The sequence below is a fragment of the Pseudophryne corroboree genome, chromosome 4 (genome assembly GCF_028390025.1).
Source record: "Pseudophryne corroboree isolate aPseCor3 chromosome 4, aPseCor3.hap2, whole genome shotgun sequence".
NCBI lineage: Eukaryota > Metazoa > Chordata > Amphibia > Anura > Myobatrachidae > Pseudophryne > Pseudophryne corroboree.
This window is the reverse complement of record NC_086447.1, coordinates 381722267-381741635: the sequence shown is the minus strand read 5'-3', so window position 1 is coordinate 381741635 and position 19369 is coordinate 381722267. Positions and strand designations below refer to the sequence as shown.

General features: G+C 40.8%; 1 protein-coding gene across 1 annotated transcript in view; it reads left to right on the top strand.

Moving 5' to 3' along the window:
• CSMD1 (CUB and Sushi multiple domains 1) overlaps positions 1 to 19369 on the top strand; it is a 2470978-nt gene that overhangs the window by 2177001 nt on the left and 274608 nt on the right. The window contains 2 exon segments of the mRNA XM_063916678.1: positions 18564 to 18682; positions 19233 to 19302. Coding sequence (XP_063772748.1) covers positions 18564 to 18682; positions 19233 to 19302 — 189 coding nt within the window.

Here is a 19369-nt window from a genome sequence, read left to right as displayed (position 1 = left end):
ATGAGCATTACAATGATAAGAATTTTTTTGTGTTACTGCGCTTCTACGGGTCAGTGGATACTTGGTAAAGGTTGGCTGCTGAGAGAGTGGATGCACTACATCAATCCACTTAAAATGTAACTAGATCATAGAGGGGGGCCAGTGCACTCCCTTTATGATTAAAAAATCCAGATGCCACAGTGATGCTAAAATGAAAATGTTTTTTTATTGTTCAATAAAATTAGTATGCCGAATGGTCATTACATGTGCAGTATGAAACATAATTAGTTTAAAAAAATTGAACAAGAAGGAATGTAATGTTTGGAGGTGTGTCCCAATACTGGTATACACACACGGGACATACATATAAACAACATGAAACATATAATGTGTGCTAAAGGCACATATGGTCCAGTCAGTGCTGCATGGTAAAATGCGCTTATGTTACTTACTTCTTACGCACAAGTACTTAGAGCTTTCTTTAAATAATGTTTTGTATGAATTCATCAGCTACCTCCTGACTGTGCAGCTGTTAAGATGAGTAGCACGTTGCCCTTCTTTAACCCCCATTTGCAGTGAGGTTGTGGTGTTACCTTACCTCCTCTGGGGCTTGCCAATTGCCTCAATCCCAAGCAGCGGACTGTAAGGGAAATCTGCCAGCAGACACCTCACCCATCCCTGCAAGTGGACAGCACCCTCACCGCATCCAAGTGGCGACCCAGCACTCAAGAGAGCACCAGAGGAGGTAAGGTAACACCACAACCTCACTCAGTATTTGCAAACGCGGGTTAAAGAAGGGCAATGTGTCACTCATATTAACAGCTGCATAGCCAGGAGGGAACTGATTAATTCATACAAAACAGACTTGCTTATTTAAAGAAAGCTCTAAGGACTTGTGTATAAGAAGTAAGTCATATAAGTGCATTCTCCATGCAGCACTGACTGGATCATATGTGCCTTTAGCACCGATTATATGTTTTATGTTGTTTATATGTATATGTTCCATGTGTATATACCGGTATTAGGACACACCTCCATACATTACACTCCTTATTAAAAAATTTGATGGCCATTCCGCATACTGTTTTTATTAAACAATAAAAACATTTTTATTTTATCATTACTGTGATATCTGAATTTCATTATCATAAAGGGAGTGCACTGGGAGCCCCCCTTACAATGAGCATTACACCCCTGGCAATGAGCACGACACCCAGAGCAAGAAACCCCTGGCAACAAGCACTATACCCCTGGCAAAGAATATGAAATTACTGCCATGACATCTATAGCATAAAACCTCTGGCACTGAGCAGATAATTTAAAAGTAATTACAAACCTTACTGTGGGGCATAATGTATCACAGGCATTGTGGTGTGGGCATAATATGGCAGGGGGCATAAAATGGTGCAAGGGGCATTAATGTGTGGGGCTTAATATGGTGGATTTTTTTCTTTCCTGTGGTGGAGGTCTGTTGTTGCAGGGTCAAAAACTGGGGTGTGAGATAGTCTTTTCCTGTGAGGCCACATCCTCTCATCAGAGGACACTTTTTTTACTGTTCGCACTGGGAGACGAATTGCCTATAAATAGCCCTGGTTTCAAGGTAGACATTCTGACTATGGCAATTAAATGGTTTATTGTAAGAAGATTACTGTAATTGCAACCCATTTATGTTCTCAATATTCCATGGAGACCCAGTGCTGCTTAGTTCTTACTTTCTCTCTCTTTTTGCGACCAGGAAACCCCCGGCAAAACCTGTTTAGTGTTTGCAGAATTTATTGCAGTATGCGGCAACCTACATTTTTGTATTATATTTGTATATTTTCTCGTAAGATACATTTATCATTTATTCCATTACACCATAATTTACTAATCACCTTTTTCTACTGGTCACCCCCAATATTACAGCTATCTAAAAGCCCGTACTATGCTACAAAGAGTTTGCTTTTTGATGTTACATTTAGAGTTGACTATTCTACCTGCATGCTACATATACTATATTGAAAAGGTTTAGGAAGCAAATGAAAAAATAATCTAGAACAAAACTGTTATTTGAGAACAGATTCTCAATCAGATTGCACATAGCTTTCCTGTGGTTACCTTTTGTATGGTTTTTAAAGCTAGCATTCGACAACAATGAAAGTCTGCCTGGAACATTTCTGTGGTACATTTTACAGTAAAATTGGATTTCAGGTATAATGGAAAGCTTAAACTATATAATGTAAACCTCTTTTGTAATCTACAGCATTGACTGGTTGCTTGTATTTACTGCTACAGTATCTTAGGTATGATTATATTCTAGTGCGACCTAATATTTTTGCCTTTCAACAAATTCTTTTTTATTGATTTTTATACCAAGGATGCTCAAAATGAAAATACAAATCAAAGTGTAACCATGTAATCATAAACAATAAGCCAAGCTAAGCACCAAGTTATTATTACATGGTACAACAACTGCCCTGGATAAGCTAGGCTCTGCCACATGCTATATAAAATCTGACCACCACAAATTGCTCAATCTCTCACCGAATAAGCTTTCACACAGTATACTATAGAACAAATACATATGCATAATTTCTATGTATATTGAGTGTAACAAAAAAAAGGAAAATGGGCAGGTCCTAATTTTTGCACCATGGAGCACCACTACTAGCTTTAACCCAGTCTAAATTGTTTCCATTTATTGTTAAGTCTCACAGTCCGTTATCTATATGCACTGTACAATGTCAATAGCAAGACTCCATATAAAACTCCTCATAAGAAAATATTAGATATGTGAGGTACTGTATGATGGTCCCTTCCTTGAAATGTGTTATCTAATTACAGTATCTTTAATAATGAATTCAACTCTCTATCACAATCTCTACAGTAACTCTCTCTTTATACAATCCCTTCAAATTTGCACAAGCCAGGGTTGTGGGGGAACTTGACACTTTTTATTGCAGCATATACAGTATGCCAGGCAAAAGCCCACACACATAAAAAAGCAGACTGAAACTGGGTACACACCTATACAATCCATGGGCCGATCACACAAAATTTGTAAATAGGTCTATGATTGTATGGATGTGTTTGCAGGTCTGTTGCAGGAGCATTAGTGGGTAAATGGCTTAAAATGCTCTTTCAGTTAGGGATCATGAGGTTGCCTTTTATTTGCTGTTAAATATTTGTTGATCTGACCTCCTGATTCCATAGAAGCCCATACACACTGAGCTATTTCTAGCACAGTGCATATGGAGCTCATAGGAAGTCACAAGTGGTTAAGCTGGGGGCACAGTAGGCGGCTGATCAGCTGAATTATTGAAAAGGTGTGTGCCCAGCTTAAGAGAAAATCATAAACTTTTTGTTTGGTGCTTGCTGTTTAGTCTTGAAAGTCAATGCCCCATACTGCTACCAATAATTGATTACATTTTTTGAATGCTGACCTGTTGGTTTGTGCCATGTTGGTGTAGGGAGCGATGGTGCTAGCAGTGGAATTGATTAGCCTATTGTATGGTTTTGCCTTTAGCACATGTAGTTGGATGCCATTTGAGCCAGGAAGTTTATTTATCTTGTTTAAGAAATGTCCTTGTAGCTATTGCTAGACAACTTATTTATTGGTATTTTTTCCATTTTGATAATCTACATAAAATATCCATAATCATCTGCTGCTTTATATACTGCAATTACTGTTTTTTCTACTTATTATTGACCCACTACTGTAATGTAAAGTTCTATTTTTCTTGCTGTCTATATTTGTTTGGGATTTGCTTTACCTTTTGAATCCCATTTTATAGCTTCAATCCTTCAAATTGTCTTTAAGTTGATTTCCAAATCCACTACTTTCCATGTTTTAATATATACTTGGATTGTTCAAATTGGCAAGGAAGAGTACCACGATTATTTTTGCTGCCCTTTCATTTAGATATAATAATTGATGTTTGGTACAATTATTTATATGTAGTGGTTTATAACAAACTCTTATCTGTAGTTCATTTGGTTCTTTTTATCTGTATTTCATCTTTTTACAAATATTATTCCTTTCCCTTTCTTATACTTCCTGTCCTTTCTGAACATGTTACAATACATCTTTTCAAATTCACTGCCCAGTATAAAATGATTTTCTAAAAATATCAACATTTCATTTTATGTTCCGCCTTTTCCAGTGTTCACTGTATTCTCGCTCCACTTGCATCCTCCAAGTCTGTAGATTAAAACCATCAGCATCTAATTGGCATCTTCTCTATCCAGTGGTGGATTGGGATGGAAATCCAGCCCAGCAAATTTATGGAAGCAGCCCTAATGGAGGTGTGGTCTGGTGACGTGGCGTGGTCTGTTGAGGGGGTGGGATTCCTCCTCATAGGGCCTGATTGTATGCAACTGCAGCCTTCCATGCGTCTTTTGCTCCAGTTGTGTCTGAGACTAGGAGCGAATTGGAAACTAAAAGTGTCCCTGTATAATTTTGTAGAAGTGACCCAACATGGGCAGCATAAGAGGTGTAACATACCCTGTAGCCATGGAATCACTGAATGGCAGAGTTCCTGTACTGTAGAGATGGAATAACAGAATGAATTGGGACAATGCAGTGTAATGAGTGCGGCTGACTGTCATGTGGGGGGTGGGACCACATGACAACAAATAAAAGAGGACCCGAAGACACGTCAACCTACCAGGAATCTTCCTGGTAAGCCCTATGGCCAATCCGTCCCTGTCCCTATCAAAGCAATCTATCCATCATGTGGAATAGCAACGGAGGTATGAATACTGTACTGTATGTCCAATTCTCAGATAACCAAAAATCTCTGTCCTATACCAGTTTCTTATATGTTTTAATCTTTTTAAGTTACACTTCAAAGTAATACAGTATATCAGATAGTTACTTTAAATATCCCAGCATTAAATCTACTCCTTAGTTCCATGAGATTGTTTTTGATGACTCCATCTATCCTTAACTTTAAGATGTAAAGCCCCTCTCAAAAATCTATTGACCCAATCCACAAAACCAGCATCTGGGAAAATAAAATGTTCTGCTTTTACCATTCTGTTCCTCCCCACACATCTGCTGTCATCTTTACTGGATCTTTTCTCCGGTTGCTAGTGGAAGTGTCCCCAGTTACCAGCCACTGGTAGCATCGCAATTCTGAAAACAACAGAAGGATACCAATGGGAACATTATATTTATAATTTCTAGCATTATGGGTATGCTTTTAAAATAATTATTCATTATTATTTACATTTTTTATGCAATGCAGTCATATCTTTAAAAAAATTATTATATTTGTGAAAATATACATTATAATCTATTTTTATGCTACAGTATAATATAGATTTTGAATTGCTAAAAAAAATGTGAATCAACTGCAAGCAAAACTACTTACCCAACATTGTGGTTGCACTGTATGATCATAGCAATGCACCTAAATAGAGATTACAGTACACTGAAATTAAATTTTAATATACAGTATATTATGTATAAATAATAGTTTTTTTATTAAATCTAATGCTTATTTTAAAATTATTGCAATAATATGTCTAGAAAATATATTAAGTACAGTGTTGAGTATACTTAACTTATACCCCTTTCACACTGAGTGTAGACCTGGAGAAAAAAAAGGTTGTTTATTGGTGTCTCTCAAAACAAACAAACTTTACATTTGTATGTTTTGAGGGTCAGCTCCTTCTTTACGGAAGCGATAGTCATTAACAGTTGACAATTGCTATTTAATGAGTGTGATATTCAGGGGTGACTCCAGAGGTGGGGCTGCAACTCAGTTCAAATACAAATAGGGGAGCCACACCAATTGATAACAAGAAAAAGAAAGAAGACTTCTTTGTGGGCGCACTCTTGGAATGGATAATAGTAAGAAATTAATGAGAAGAATAAAACGTTACTTTTAATAAAGCCATTTAAAAGATAAATCTCCTATAATACAAGGACATAACATACATATAACATAAAAATAATTAAAAAAGCGGTTGGCGGTAGGACTAAAATTTGTCCGAGGTATCCAATCACTAATAATTGGGAAATCCCCAGTGGTGAGAAGTTCTGTAAATAATCTTGATACTGTGGGGACCAGATATAAACTGTATATTGGCAATGCTGTGAGTCAATAAGACCGATGGATAGTGGGGTACCTGGAGTCACAGAGATCAGATGCAAGAAAAAGTATGAATCTGCTTTCAATTTTAGACTGGAGTTATTCCTAGGTTTACAACCTACTACATCAAGCCTTCCCTGGTAGTCACCCACCAGGTACTGATGCGGCCCTCTACTGTTTTGCTTCCAAGATCAGACGAGATTGGGCACAAGCAGTGAGGTGTGATCATAGGTGTAGTGTGTTTGATGCGTCCATCTCCTGAATCATTGATGAGAGTTCAGAAGGAAGTATTCAGAGAATAGAAAAAAGGAGGATCTGCTTTTGGTGTTAGATGGTGACCAAATGTCCCATCAGTTGGAGAACTGCCATGGGAAGGTGTCTCCTAAATCACCAATGAGAGTCCTGAATGAGGAAACTAAATGTACTCCAACAATAGTGGTGCCCCTGTTGCTATATAGCTAAGTAAAAAATTGTATCTAGATGTATCCAACATACTCAGTCATACTGGAAAAAGCCTGTTAGAAACAATTGTTGCCCTTAGAAGTATCAAACAGTTAGCAGACTCAACAAGGCAAGATATTGTAACAACATGTTATGCAAAGGCAAGTTTATAAAGCAATTAAAGCGAATAGCAGGCCCATAAATAGTTTTGGCTTCTGGAAATTTCTAACAAATTTAGGCTCACGCAGTACAAAATCAAAAGCATGTACTTATCACCAGTAGATAATGTGCCTTTTATCACAGTGCTGGCTCTTTTGCTCATGGTTGATACATATCCTTATACTCAGGAGGATCATTACTCCAATGCCTTGATGGGCAGGTGTGTGCATTTAGTTTCATTTAGCACACCTATGCTTACCATTTTTCAGTTACTTAACCCTGGTCCACACAACCAACACTACCTGAGTGATCTGAAGACAGATCAGTTTGTGTGCTTAGAAAGTTAAAACGCACTTTAGGTTGGCCACTGGTGCATGACAACATTCATTATGTGTGTTTACTCATTTCATTGATTTATTTCCATTACTCAGTTATGCTAAAATAGCCAGCACTGTGATAATAGGCACATTCTTTACTGGTGATAAGTACATGCTTTTGATTTTTTACTGCGTGAGCCTAAATTTGTTAGCAATTTCCAGTAGCCAAAACTATTTATGGGCCTGCTATTCGCTTTAATTGCTTTATAAACTTGTTTTTGCATAACATGTTGTTACAATACTGTATCTTGCCTTGTTGAGTCTGCTAACCGTTTGATACTTCTAAGGGCAACAATTGTATCTAACAGGCTCTTACCAGTATCACTGAGTGTTTTGGCTATATCTAGATATGATATTTTACTTAGCTATATAGCAACAGGGGCACCACCACTTTTGGAGTACTTTTATTTTCCTCATTCGGGACTCTGGTGATTTGGGAGACACCTTCCCATGGCAGTTCTTCAACTGATGGGACATTTGGTCACCATCTAACACCAAAAGCAGATCCTCCTTTTTTCTATTCTCTGAATACTTCCTTCTGAACTCTCATCAATGTTTCAGGAGACGGACGCATCAAACACACCATATCTACTATCACACCTCACTGCTTGTGCCCAATTTTGTCTGATCATGGAAGCAAAACAGTAGAGGGCCGGGTCAGTACCTGATGGGTGACTACCAGGGAAGACTCAGTGCAATAGGTTGTAAACCTAGAAATAACTCCAGTCTAACATTGAAAGAAGATCCATATTTTTTCTTGCATCTGATCTCTGTGACTCCAGGTACCCCACTATCCATCAGTCATATTAACTCTCAGCATTGCCAATATACAGTTTATATCTGGTCCCCACATTTTCAACATTATTTACAGGGCTTCTCACTGCCAGGGATTTCCCAATTATTAGTGATTGGATACCGCCAACCACCTTTTTAATAATTGTTGTGTTATAATAAGAATTTACTCACCGGTAATTCTATTTCTCGTAGTCCGTAGTGGTTGCTGGGAACTCCGTAAGGACCATGGGGAATAGACGGGCTCCGCAGGAGACTGGGCACTCTAAAGAAAAGATTAGGTACTAACTGGTGTGCACTGGCTCCTCCCTCTATGCCCCTCCTCCAGACCTCAGTTAGAGAAACTGTGCCCGGAAGAGCTGACATTACAAGGAAAGGATATTTGGAATCCAGGGTAAGACTCATACCAGCCACACCAATCACACCTTGTGATAACCTTACCCAGTTAACAGTATGAACAACAACTTAGCCTCACTCAACGGATGGCTCATAACAATAACCCTTATTTAAGCAATAACTATATACACGTATTGCAGAAAGTCCGCACTTGGGACGGGCGCCCAGCATCCACTACGGACTACGAGAAATAGAATTACCGGTGAGTAAATTCTTATTTTCTCTGACGTCCTAGTGGATGCTGGGAACTCCGTAAGGACCATGGGGATTATACCAAAGCTCCCAAATGGGCGGGAGAGTGCGGATGACTCTGCAGCACCGAATGAGCAAACACAAGGTCCTCCTCAGCCAGGGTATCAAACTTGTAGAACTTTGCAAAGGTGTTTGAAGCCGACCAAGTAGCCGCTCGGCAAAGCTGTAAAGACGAGACCCCTCTGGCAGCCGCCCAAGAAGAGCCCACCTTCCTTGTGGAATGGGCTTTTACTGATTTTGGATGCGGCAATCCAGCCGCAGAATGAGCCAGCTGAATCGTGCTACAGATCCAGCGAGCAATAGTTTGCTTTGAAGCAGGAGCACCCAGCTTGTTGGGTGCATGCAGGATAAACAGCGAGTCAGTCTTCCTGACTCCAGCCATTCTGGAAACATATATTTTCATAGCCCTGACTACGACCAGCAACTTGGAGTCCTCCAAGTCCCGAGTAGCCGCAGGCACCACAATAGGTTGGTTCAAATGAAACGATGATACCACCTTTGGGAGAAATTGGGGACGAGTCCGCAATTCTACCCTGTCCATATGGAAGATCAGATAGGGGCTTTTACATGACAAAGCCGCCAATTCTGACACACGCCTAGCCGATGCTAAGGCCAACAGCATGACCACTTTCCACGTGAGATACTTTAGTTCCACGGTCTTAAGTGGCTCAAACCAGTGGGATTTCAGGAAATCCAACACAACGTTAAGATCCCAAGGTGCCACTGGTGGCACAAAAGGGGCTGAATATGCAGAACTCCCTTAACAAACGTCTGAACCTCAGGCAGTGAAGCCAGTTCTTTTGAAAGAAAATGGATAGGGCCGAAATCTGGACCCTTATGGACCCTAATTTTAGGCCCAAAGACACTCCTGACTGTAGGAAGTGCAGGAATCGACCCAGCTGGAATTCCTCTGTAGGGGCTGTCCTGGCCTCACACCAAGCAACATATTTTCGCCATATACGGTGATAATGCTTTGCTGTCACGTCCTTCCTAGCCTTTATCAGCGTAGGAATAACTTCATCCGGAATGCCTTTTACCGCTAGGATCTGGCGTTCAACCGCCATGCCGTCAAACGCAGCCGCAGTAAGTCTTGGAACAGACAGGGCCCTTGTTGTAGCAGGTCCTGTCTGAGAGGCAGAGGCCATGGGTCCTCTGTGCACATTTCTTGCAGTTCCGGGTACCAAGTCCTTCTTGGCCAATCCGGAACAATGAGTATTGATCTCATTCCTATTTTTCTTACAATTCTCAGCACCTTTGGTATGAGAGGAAGAGGAGGAAACACATATACCGACTGGAACACCCACGGTGTCACTAGCGCGTCCACAGCTATCGCCTGAGTGTCCCTTGACCTGGCGCAATATTTTTTTTTAGCTTTTTGTTGAGGCGGGACGCCATCATGTCCACCTGTGGCAGTTCCCATCGATTTGCAATCTGTGTGAAGACTTCTTGATGAAGTCCCCACTCTCCCGGGTGGAGGTCGTGTCTGCTGAGGAAATCTGCTTCCCAGTTGTCCACTCCCGGAATGAACACTGCTGACAGTGCTTGCACGTGATTCTCCGCCCAACGAAGAATCTTTGTGGCTTCCGCCATTGCCACCCTGCTTCTTGTGCCGCCCTGGCGGTTTACATGGGCGACCGCCGTGATGTTGTCTGACTGAATTAGCACTGGTTGGTCTCGAAGCAGGGGCTCCGCTTGACTCAGGGCGTTGTATATGGCCCTTAGTTCCAGTATATTTATGTGCAGACACGTCTCCTGACTTGACCACAGCCCTTGGAAGTTTCTTCCCTGAGTGACTGCCTCCCATCCACGGAGGCTTGCATCCGTGGTCACCAGGACCCAGTCCTGTATGCCGAACCTGCGGCCCTCGAGAAGATGAGCACTCTGCAGCCACCACAGAAGAGACACCCTGGCCCTGGGGGATAGGGTGATTAACCGATGCATCTGAAGATGTGATCCGGACCATTTGTCCAGTAAGTCCCATTGGAAGGACCTCTTATGGAACCTGCCGAAGGGAATGGCCTCGTATGAGGCCACCCTCCTTCCCAGGACTCGAGTGCAGTGATGCACTGACCCCTGTTTTGGTTTTAATAGATTCCTGACCAGTGTCACGAGCTCCTGAGCTCTCTCTATTGGGAGATAACCCTTTTCTGGTCTGTGTCTAGGATCATGCCTAGGAGAAGCAGATGAGCTGTAAGAACCCACTGCGACTTTGGAATATATAGAATACAGCCGTGTTGCCGTTACACTTCCAGAGAAAGTGATACGCTGTTCAGCAACTGCTCTCTTGATCTCGCTTTTATGAGGAGATCGTCCAAGTACGTGATAATAGTGACACCTTGCTTCCGCAGGAGCACCATCATTTCCGCCATTACCTTGGTGAACATTCTCAAGGCCGTGGAGAGACCAAACAGCAACCTCTGAAATTGGTAATGACAATCCCGTACCGTAATTCTGAGGTACGCCTGATGAGGTGGATAAATGGGGACCTGAAGGTATGCATCCTTTTTGTCCCGAGTCACCTTTCAGGCTTGCAATAACCGCTCTTAGCGATTTCAACGTGAACTTGAACCTTTTCAGGTATATGTTCAGGGATTTTAAATTCAATATGGGTCCCACCGAACCATCAGGTTACGGGACTACAACATGGTCGAATAATAACCCCCTCCTTGTTGAAGGAGGGGAACCTTGACCACCGCCTGTTGAAGATACAATTTGTGAATTGCAGTTAACACTGTTTCCCTCTCGTGGGGGGAAGCCGGCAAGGCCGTCGGTGAGGGGGCATCTTCTCAAAGTCCAGCTTATATCCCTGAGACACAATATCGATCGCCCAGGGATTTAACAGGGAGTGAACCCACTTGTGGCTGAACTTACGAAGGCGTGCCTCCACCGGGCCTCGCTCCGCCTGTGGAGCCCCAGCGACATGCGGTGGATTTTTGTAGAGGCCGGGGAGGACTTCTGTTCCTGGGAACTAGCTGTGTTGTGCAGCTTCTTTCCTCTGCCGCCGCCTCTGGCAAGAAAGGACGCACCTCGGACTTTCTTGTTTCTTTATTCGAAAGACTGCATTTAATAATGTCGTGCTTTCCTAGGCTGTGCAGGAATATAAGGCAAAATATTAGAATTTACCAGCTAAAGCTGCGGAGACCAGGTCTGAGAACCCTTCTCCACACAATCCTCAGCCTTTCATATGCCTGTTAAGTCGGCATCATCTATCCAGTGCATATTCTACAGGACACGTCAAGCAGAAATCGACATAGCTTTGACTCCAGGACCCAGTATACTCATGTCTCTTCGGGCATGTTTTATATATATATATATCTATCTCTTAAGACAGCATCTTCAATATGTATATATCTATATATATATATATAACATATATATATATATATATATATCTATATGCATACTAGGGTCTCAATCTCTGCTGATAAGGTACCTGTCCACGCTGCCACAGCGCTATAAACCCATGCCGACACAATCGCCAGTCTGAGTAGTGTACTAGAATGTGCACGCTATCTGCAGGATCCCTGAGAACAGCTAGTGCTACCGTCTGGGCAAACGTGACACCCTAGGGGAAGATTCCCATCACATCCTGGCCCTAGTGGGGAAAGGATACTGCCTGAGAATTCCTTGTGGGAAGCTGAAGTTTCTTGTCTGGAGATTCCCGCCCTTTTTCCTCATGAGAGGAGGGAATTTACCTCAGCTTTCTTCCCCGTAACATGTGTACCCTTGTGTCAGGGACAAATGAGTCATCAGTGATATGCAAATCATCTTGTATTACAATAATCATATATTGAATACCTTTCAGCCATTTTGGCTGTAACTTTGCATTATTGTAGTCGACACTAGAGTCAAACTCCGTGTCGATATCAGTATGTATTATTTTGGATAGTGATCATTGTGAGACTCTGAAGGTCTCTGCAACATAGGGACAGACATGGGTAGATTTCCATTCAGTTCTCTAATCTTTTGTGCAATAAATTCACCTCAGCACTTACACATATCGAAACAGGTGTCGGCGTTGTCGACGGAGACACCCTCTCACACACATATTTGCTCTCTCCTCCTCCGTAGGGGAGCCTTTTACCTCAGACATGTCGACACACGCGTACTGACACACCACACACACAGGAGATGCTCTATTTGAAGACAGTTCCCCCACAAGGCCCTTTGGAGAGACAGAGAGAGAGTATGCCAGCACGCACCCCAGCGCTATATAACCCAGGGATTATACTACAACTCAGTGTTTACCCAGTAGCTGCTGTATATACAAATTTGCGCCTAAATTTATGTGCCCCCCCTCTTTTCACCCTTTGTGTATCTGGATACTGCAGGGGAGAGCCTGGGGAGCTACTTTCCAGCGGAGCTGTGAATAGAAAATGGTGCTGGTGTGCTGAGGAAGAAGGCCCCGCCCCCTCAGCGGCGGGCTTCTGTCCCGCTTTCTGTGAAAAAATGGCGGGGTTTTTTACATATATACAGTGCCAGACTGTATATATGTATTTTTATTGCCAAAAGGTACTTCAATTGCTGCCCAGGGCGCCCCCCCCAGCGCCCTACACCCTACAGTGACCGGAGTGTGTAAGTGTGCTGGGAGCAATGGCGCACAGCTGCGGGGATGTGCGCTACCTTAAATGAAGACAGGAGTCTTCTGCCGCCGATTTCATCATCTTCAAGCTTCTGTTCTTCTGGCTCTGCGAGGGGGACGGCGGTGCGGCTCCAGGAACGGACGATCGAGGACAGGTGCCTGTGTTCGAACCCTCTGGAGCTAATGGTGTCCAGTAGCCTAAGAAGCACAAGCTAGCTGCAAGCAGGTAGGTTTGCTTCTCTCCCCTTAGTCCCACGTAGCAATGAGTCTGTTGCCAGCAGAAGCTCACTGAAAATAAAAAACCTAATAAATACTTTCTTTACTAGTAAGCTCAGGAGAGCCCACTAGGAGCACCCAGCTCTGGCCGGGCACAGATTCTAACTGAGGTCTGGAGGAGGGGCATAGAGGGAGGAGCCAGTGCACACCAGATAGTACCTAATCTTTTCTTTAGAGTGCCCAGTCTCCTGCGGAGCCCGTCAATTCCCCATGGTCCTTACGGAGTTCCCAGCATCCACTAGGACGTCAGAGAAATGTATGTTATGTCCTTGTATTATAGGAGATTTATCTTTTAAATGGCTTTATTAAAAGTAAAGTTTTATTTTTCTCATTAATTTCTTACTATTTTCCATTCCAAGAGTGCACCCACAAAGAAGTCTTCTTTCTTTTTCTTGCTAAAAGGTGTACAGTAAGCAATTACCGACTTAAGGGTGCACCACCAGTCCAACTTAATATTGCATTCAGCTGTGATATCTAAGGTACACTGGTATTTCTAATAATCTCTAGTTATCACATACCTGTGCAGAATCAAATCCAGTCCTCCAGAGCCACACCAACTGCTAGTGAGTCATTTTCAAATGGCAGTTGGTGACAGTTTGTGTATCTCCCCTACTTGAAATTTGAAATAACATGTAGCCCCACTCCTGGAGCTATCACTGGTGATATTCCTTAGCACCCTTTCTTTGATTTAGATACTTGCTAATGTTTGTTGATGTGAATAGGTCTACCTAGGTTTTTCTGCCCCAGCTCAGAAACAAGGTCTTCTGCAATATGAAAAAGGTGTTCCTGGGTTACTCTGCCCTGGTTATGTTAAAAGGAGCTAAATGAGCTCCTTTTATAATATCCATTTTACACTAAGGCATGAAGCTGGGATAAACCCTGATCAAGACCAGGGTCCTTGACTTGGTGCAAAAGTGGTAACAAATCGAGTGAAACAATGTTTTTTATCCCGGCTCAAACCCAGGTAAAAAGTGGTATTCAAAACATTTTAGTGAACAGTTTTGATAAATGATGTGTGAAGCAGACAGAAGTAGTGGGAAGTATACTCATAGAGTCTAGAGTAGATGCATTTTCTGAAGGGGCCATCTATTGTGCCTGACTGAATTAATAATTATTAATTAACAAAATTTTCATTATACCATCAAATAAGCGGTTTTGTGCACTTGTTAAAACTCTATGTACAGTAATTTGATTTAATATGGTAATTGAATGGTTTAGCAGGCAAAATTATTTTATAATTTGTGAGTTGAGGCATCACAGATCACTGACTATTAAACTATTGAGAGTCATAAATGGATAGATATATTGTAATGTAATATATATTTAAATAGTACAGTAATTGCTAGAGCTTGAGATCTAAGGTTTAAGTGCTGCAACTGATTACTCAGCAGTATAATTCATATTATTGAAGTGGGAAAGAAAAGACCCATATATTATGGCATGCTGTGTAAAGCAACAGAGCATTTCCTTTTCTGCTAACACATCCACTTCTGGGTTTTTGTGCACTTTATAGCGTTTAGAGTGTACATATATGTGGCTAGTGTTGATGCCTCATATTTGACATATCCCCGTCATTGACATGTCATATGATGTCTAGTTACAATGGTACATGTTTTAAAAGCTGTTTGTGTCTATATGTCATACTGCCCCATATCATTATATCAGAATAACTATAGTACTAATGTGTAACTGTTCATATAATCCTTATTTTGTTATGATTTAATTTTGGGAAGTAAATTTGTAGATTTTTTTGTGGCCAGACTAAGTGGCATCATGGACAAGTTGAAAAAAATTATGCTGTAATGCAAACCTATTTGTGCCTCTTACTAAAATTTAATGTCACTGTACAAGTACTGATACTGCATTTTAATATACATGGAGTTTATCACTTTGTGTTTACCTAAATCCTGCATCTACTCTGCTGGAAAGATGAGCTATAAGGTCTATCCTTAGGTTAACACAGCTCAGTATGACTGCATCAAATTTGGTACCTTTACTGGTGCCTAATAAGGAGTCTATGAGATTGTGTATAAACAAAAAAAGCAAAAGTAAACCATCACAAGCCCATTGGCGTACATATAATGGGTGCAGTGTGTGCAAGGCAAACATGCCTCAGGGTCCAAGGGGCCCCCCTGCACACACTGCACCCATTTGTTTAATATTTACCTCTCTGGAGTCCCCTATCGGAGCCATTCCTTCTGAACACTAGGGGTAACTAACTGTATTACGAATGCTGAAAACTCCGGAAACATGACACGGCAGCCATTATTCCGGAGTTTTGTGCATGCACATTAGGAAAATCTTCAGAAAAATGTCCGCCGCACCGTGTTCCCGGAGGTCTGCGCATGCGCAATAGAGTCTGTGCTCAGACTCTATTGCCGCTGCGGAGAAGGATGGCACCAACGGGGGACTCTGGAGAGGTAAGTATGAAAATCTTGTGCCTTGGTCAGAGAGGAGGGGGCCCCTGATGAGGAGACTGCACACGGGCCTCCTCCTCTCTTAAAATGCCCCTGCACAAGCCCATTGTGTTTTGGGATGGAATAAAGCTCCCACCCCATACCAGGATTACTGGACACCTTGTGTAGTGTAGCAGAGGTTGAATTCTAAACACATTCATACCCTAGATGGTCACCACAGTGATGAGAATGGCTAAAATCAATAACACACAGGGGGGTAATTCAGAGTTGATCGCAGCAGCAAATTTGTTAGCAGTTGGGCAAAACCATGTGCACTGCAGATGTGGCAGATATAACATGTGCAGAGAGAGTTAGATTTGGGTGGGTTATATTGTTTCTGAGCAGGGTAAATACTGGCTGCTTTATTTTTACACTGCAATTTAGATTTCAGTTTGAACACAGCCAACCCAAATCTAACTCTCTCTGCACATGTTATATCTGCCCCCCCCCCCCTGCAGTGCACATGGTTTTGCCCAACTGCTAACAAATTTGCTGCTGCAATCAACTCTGAATTAGGCTCACAGTCTTGTGTTCTGGGCCCTACCTCTCCCTTCAGTGCTATGTGTGATATGGAATTATGGAAAGATGGCACTGAATACTACCTCTGGTGCTCTTCTTATCCCCTATATAATTGTTGGATGGAAAAACAAAAGCACCCTGTAGTATTCCAGCACAACAAAAAGTGGCAAGAAGTGGTAGGGAAAATAATTGAATTGTTTATACCCCTACAATATCTCCAGTTGACTGTTATAAAAAAAATATCCGTGTTCTCTGAGAGTTTATTAAATCTGTTGTTCTGTAGTTCAGAATATAGATGATTCTATTTCTTTCTGATTGCTTTCCCTTTATCACTTGGACTATATCAGATCAGAATAGATTAATATTTTCTCGAATTTCTTTAGCACCTGTGACTAAGATAGCAATCAGTGGAGACACAGTTTTGCTGGGTTTACATAATATCCGATTGTTGCTCACCATTCTTTTTGCTTATTGCTTACCTCTGTGATAAACAGAAAAGATGAGAGACAGTGGTAAAATCATTTTTTTGTAGGAGTACACCAGTGTGTGTTTAAGTACACAAAGAGTTTGGTACTATATGTTTAGGTTATAAACACATTAGGAGCACATATACGGTAAACATCCTACAAAAAATAACAAAATCATTCTGTGCATTCATTGCAATGACTGTAATATTTACATTTTAAAGCTACAAATGGTCTATCTCAATAAATTACAGCTACTGTACTTACATAATATAATTAATGTAATGGATATTTATTATTAATATGTTATAGTTAAATCTAAAATTCTAAACTACAATTGTAGTTCATAGTTTTTGATAATGTGACTTTTGATATTTGCGGCAATGGACAGTGTAAGGGAGATCAGTTTTTATGTCTTAACTTGAGGGCACAAATTACATATTATGTTAATACTGACGTATTTCCATAATAAGCAGCAATGACTGTATATTTTGAACACTTTGAAATCCATCCCATTAATTAAACTTTTATTACAGGATAGGCATAATATGTTAATATGTTTAAACAATATTACATGGAGCAAAACAGAATAGTATTGTATATATTTATAATACACATATTTATAATATATACTGTACACTCTTATCACACACACATTTGTGTCTTAGTATTATTAGCTTTTGCTAGTATAGCATCATCAATTACGTAGCACTGTATAGAGAATATGTTTCATTCACAACAGTACAGTACATGCTCCCCTGGAGATTACGATGTACACTCTCTATCACACACAATATGATTTATCTGGTTAAAGCACCTATGAGTTTAAGAGCCACTTTAATTGTTCAATTCAGTGGTCAAAGGCATGCAAAATTACTCCTCAACCCTTTTTCCCCAGTTCTACTGCTGTAGGATGAGGGGACTATTTATTAAAATTTAGATAACTTTCCAGAATCCTAATGTTCCTTATCCCAGCTATTCACGGCATTTATGGAATGTGATTTAGGGCTATTTAAGCTAGAGCAGCTGTCCTGACAGCTCTAAAATGTTATACTTTTTGCAACTCAAAGCAATGGCAAAAGCTTTTATCTGAAGATGATGCTAGATATCAGTGTCAAATGTTTTTGAAGCTTGATAAATAGCACAGTCGCTACTTTTCTTCATATTGTATGGGGACAACTGTGCACTATTATACGGACAGTAACACAGGCAATATCTGTGTATCTCCTAAGTTATAGACTTAATAAATAGCATATTAAGTAAATGTAGTGATAATCCTGAGGAAGCTGTTTCTATTTGATTTACAGTACATGGCAAATTAGCTTGATGAATAAAGCTAGTAGAGTATTAGTGGTATGGTATTTACACAGCACACAAAGTGATTTTTATAACATTGCCTACCTTACCCATAATATTACTGGTGATTCTGTACTCCATTAAGCAGGGTCGAAGCTTACACTTTTAGCCACTTAACTTTATACCAATCACCTTCAGAAGTTCTCTCTACTCTTGAATGCAGGGGAGGTCTGATACAGCAATTCTAAGTCATTCACTTGTAGCCATTGCTTCAGATAACTCCTGCTACAGTATTAGGGAACAAGCAGATAGATTGCTGGGATCCTGTTGGTCCCATGTAAGAGGCATTATCATTGCAAAAGGATTTGCTCATATTATAATAGAAATTGTTTTGTGATTAGAATTTTGACCATGCTTATATTTTCTTTTAGAATGCTATGCTAATAAAACAACTATTATTATTAATTTCTGTTTTTATTGTTCTTCCTTTACAATAGCTGTAGGACTTACTGCTTGTCCAGAACCATTGTTACCAACCAATGGTATAAATGTTGGAGACCGATATATGGTTAATGATGTGGTATCTTTCCAATGTGAGCCTGGATACACATTACAGGTAGGTACTTTATGTTAGTAAGTATTCATATTAATTAAGTTCATGGGGGATGTAGTTATTTGATTGATGGTCAGGAGACCAACGGTCACAATACCTCCCTCTGCATCCAGAACACTGAAAATAGCAACAGTCGGCATGCCAACTAGAAGGGACTACTCCCACTCATTGGTGTCCACAACACCAATAGAGTGATAATAGCACCTGTAGCAAGCCTGCACGGGGCTTCATTGTGCTTGCTCTCCCCCCTGCTAACATTCTGTGGCTGGGATCGGAGCCAGTAAATCGGCCAATATCCCGGCTGCCAGTAAAATAGTCCCAACCCATTCATGGCTATAAAAATGGATGTCAATGATACAGTAAATAAGCAACATAGAAAATATATCTATATTAAGGCTTCTTTATAAGATACCTCATTAACAATGAGGTAAATAACCATCCTTTACAATAAAGATTTTCCCATAAACACAAGCTTTTATTTTGTAATATTTAACCAACACTTTTACATATGGGTTTATAATGTTGCTAATTATTTGTCTATCACCATCAACAGGGGCATTCACATATATCATGCATGCCTGGTACGGTACGTCGTTGGAATTATCCTTCTCCTCTGTGTATTGGTAAGAGTATGTAATTTGTTTGGATAGCATTTATTTTGCCAATGAAATCCTTAAACTGCAAATGAAA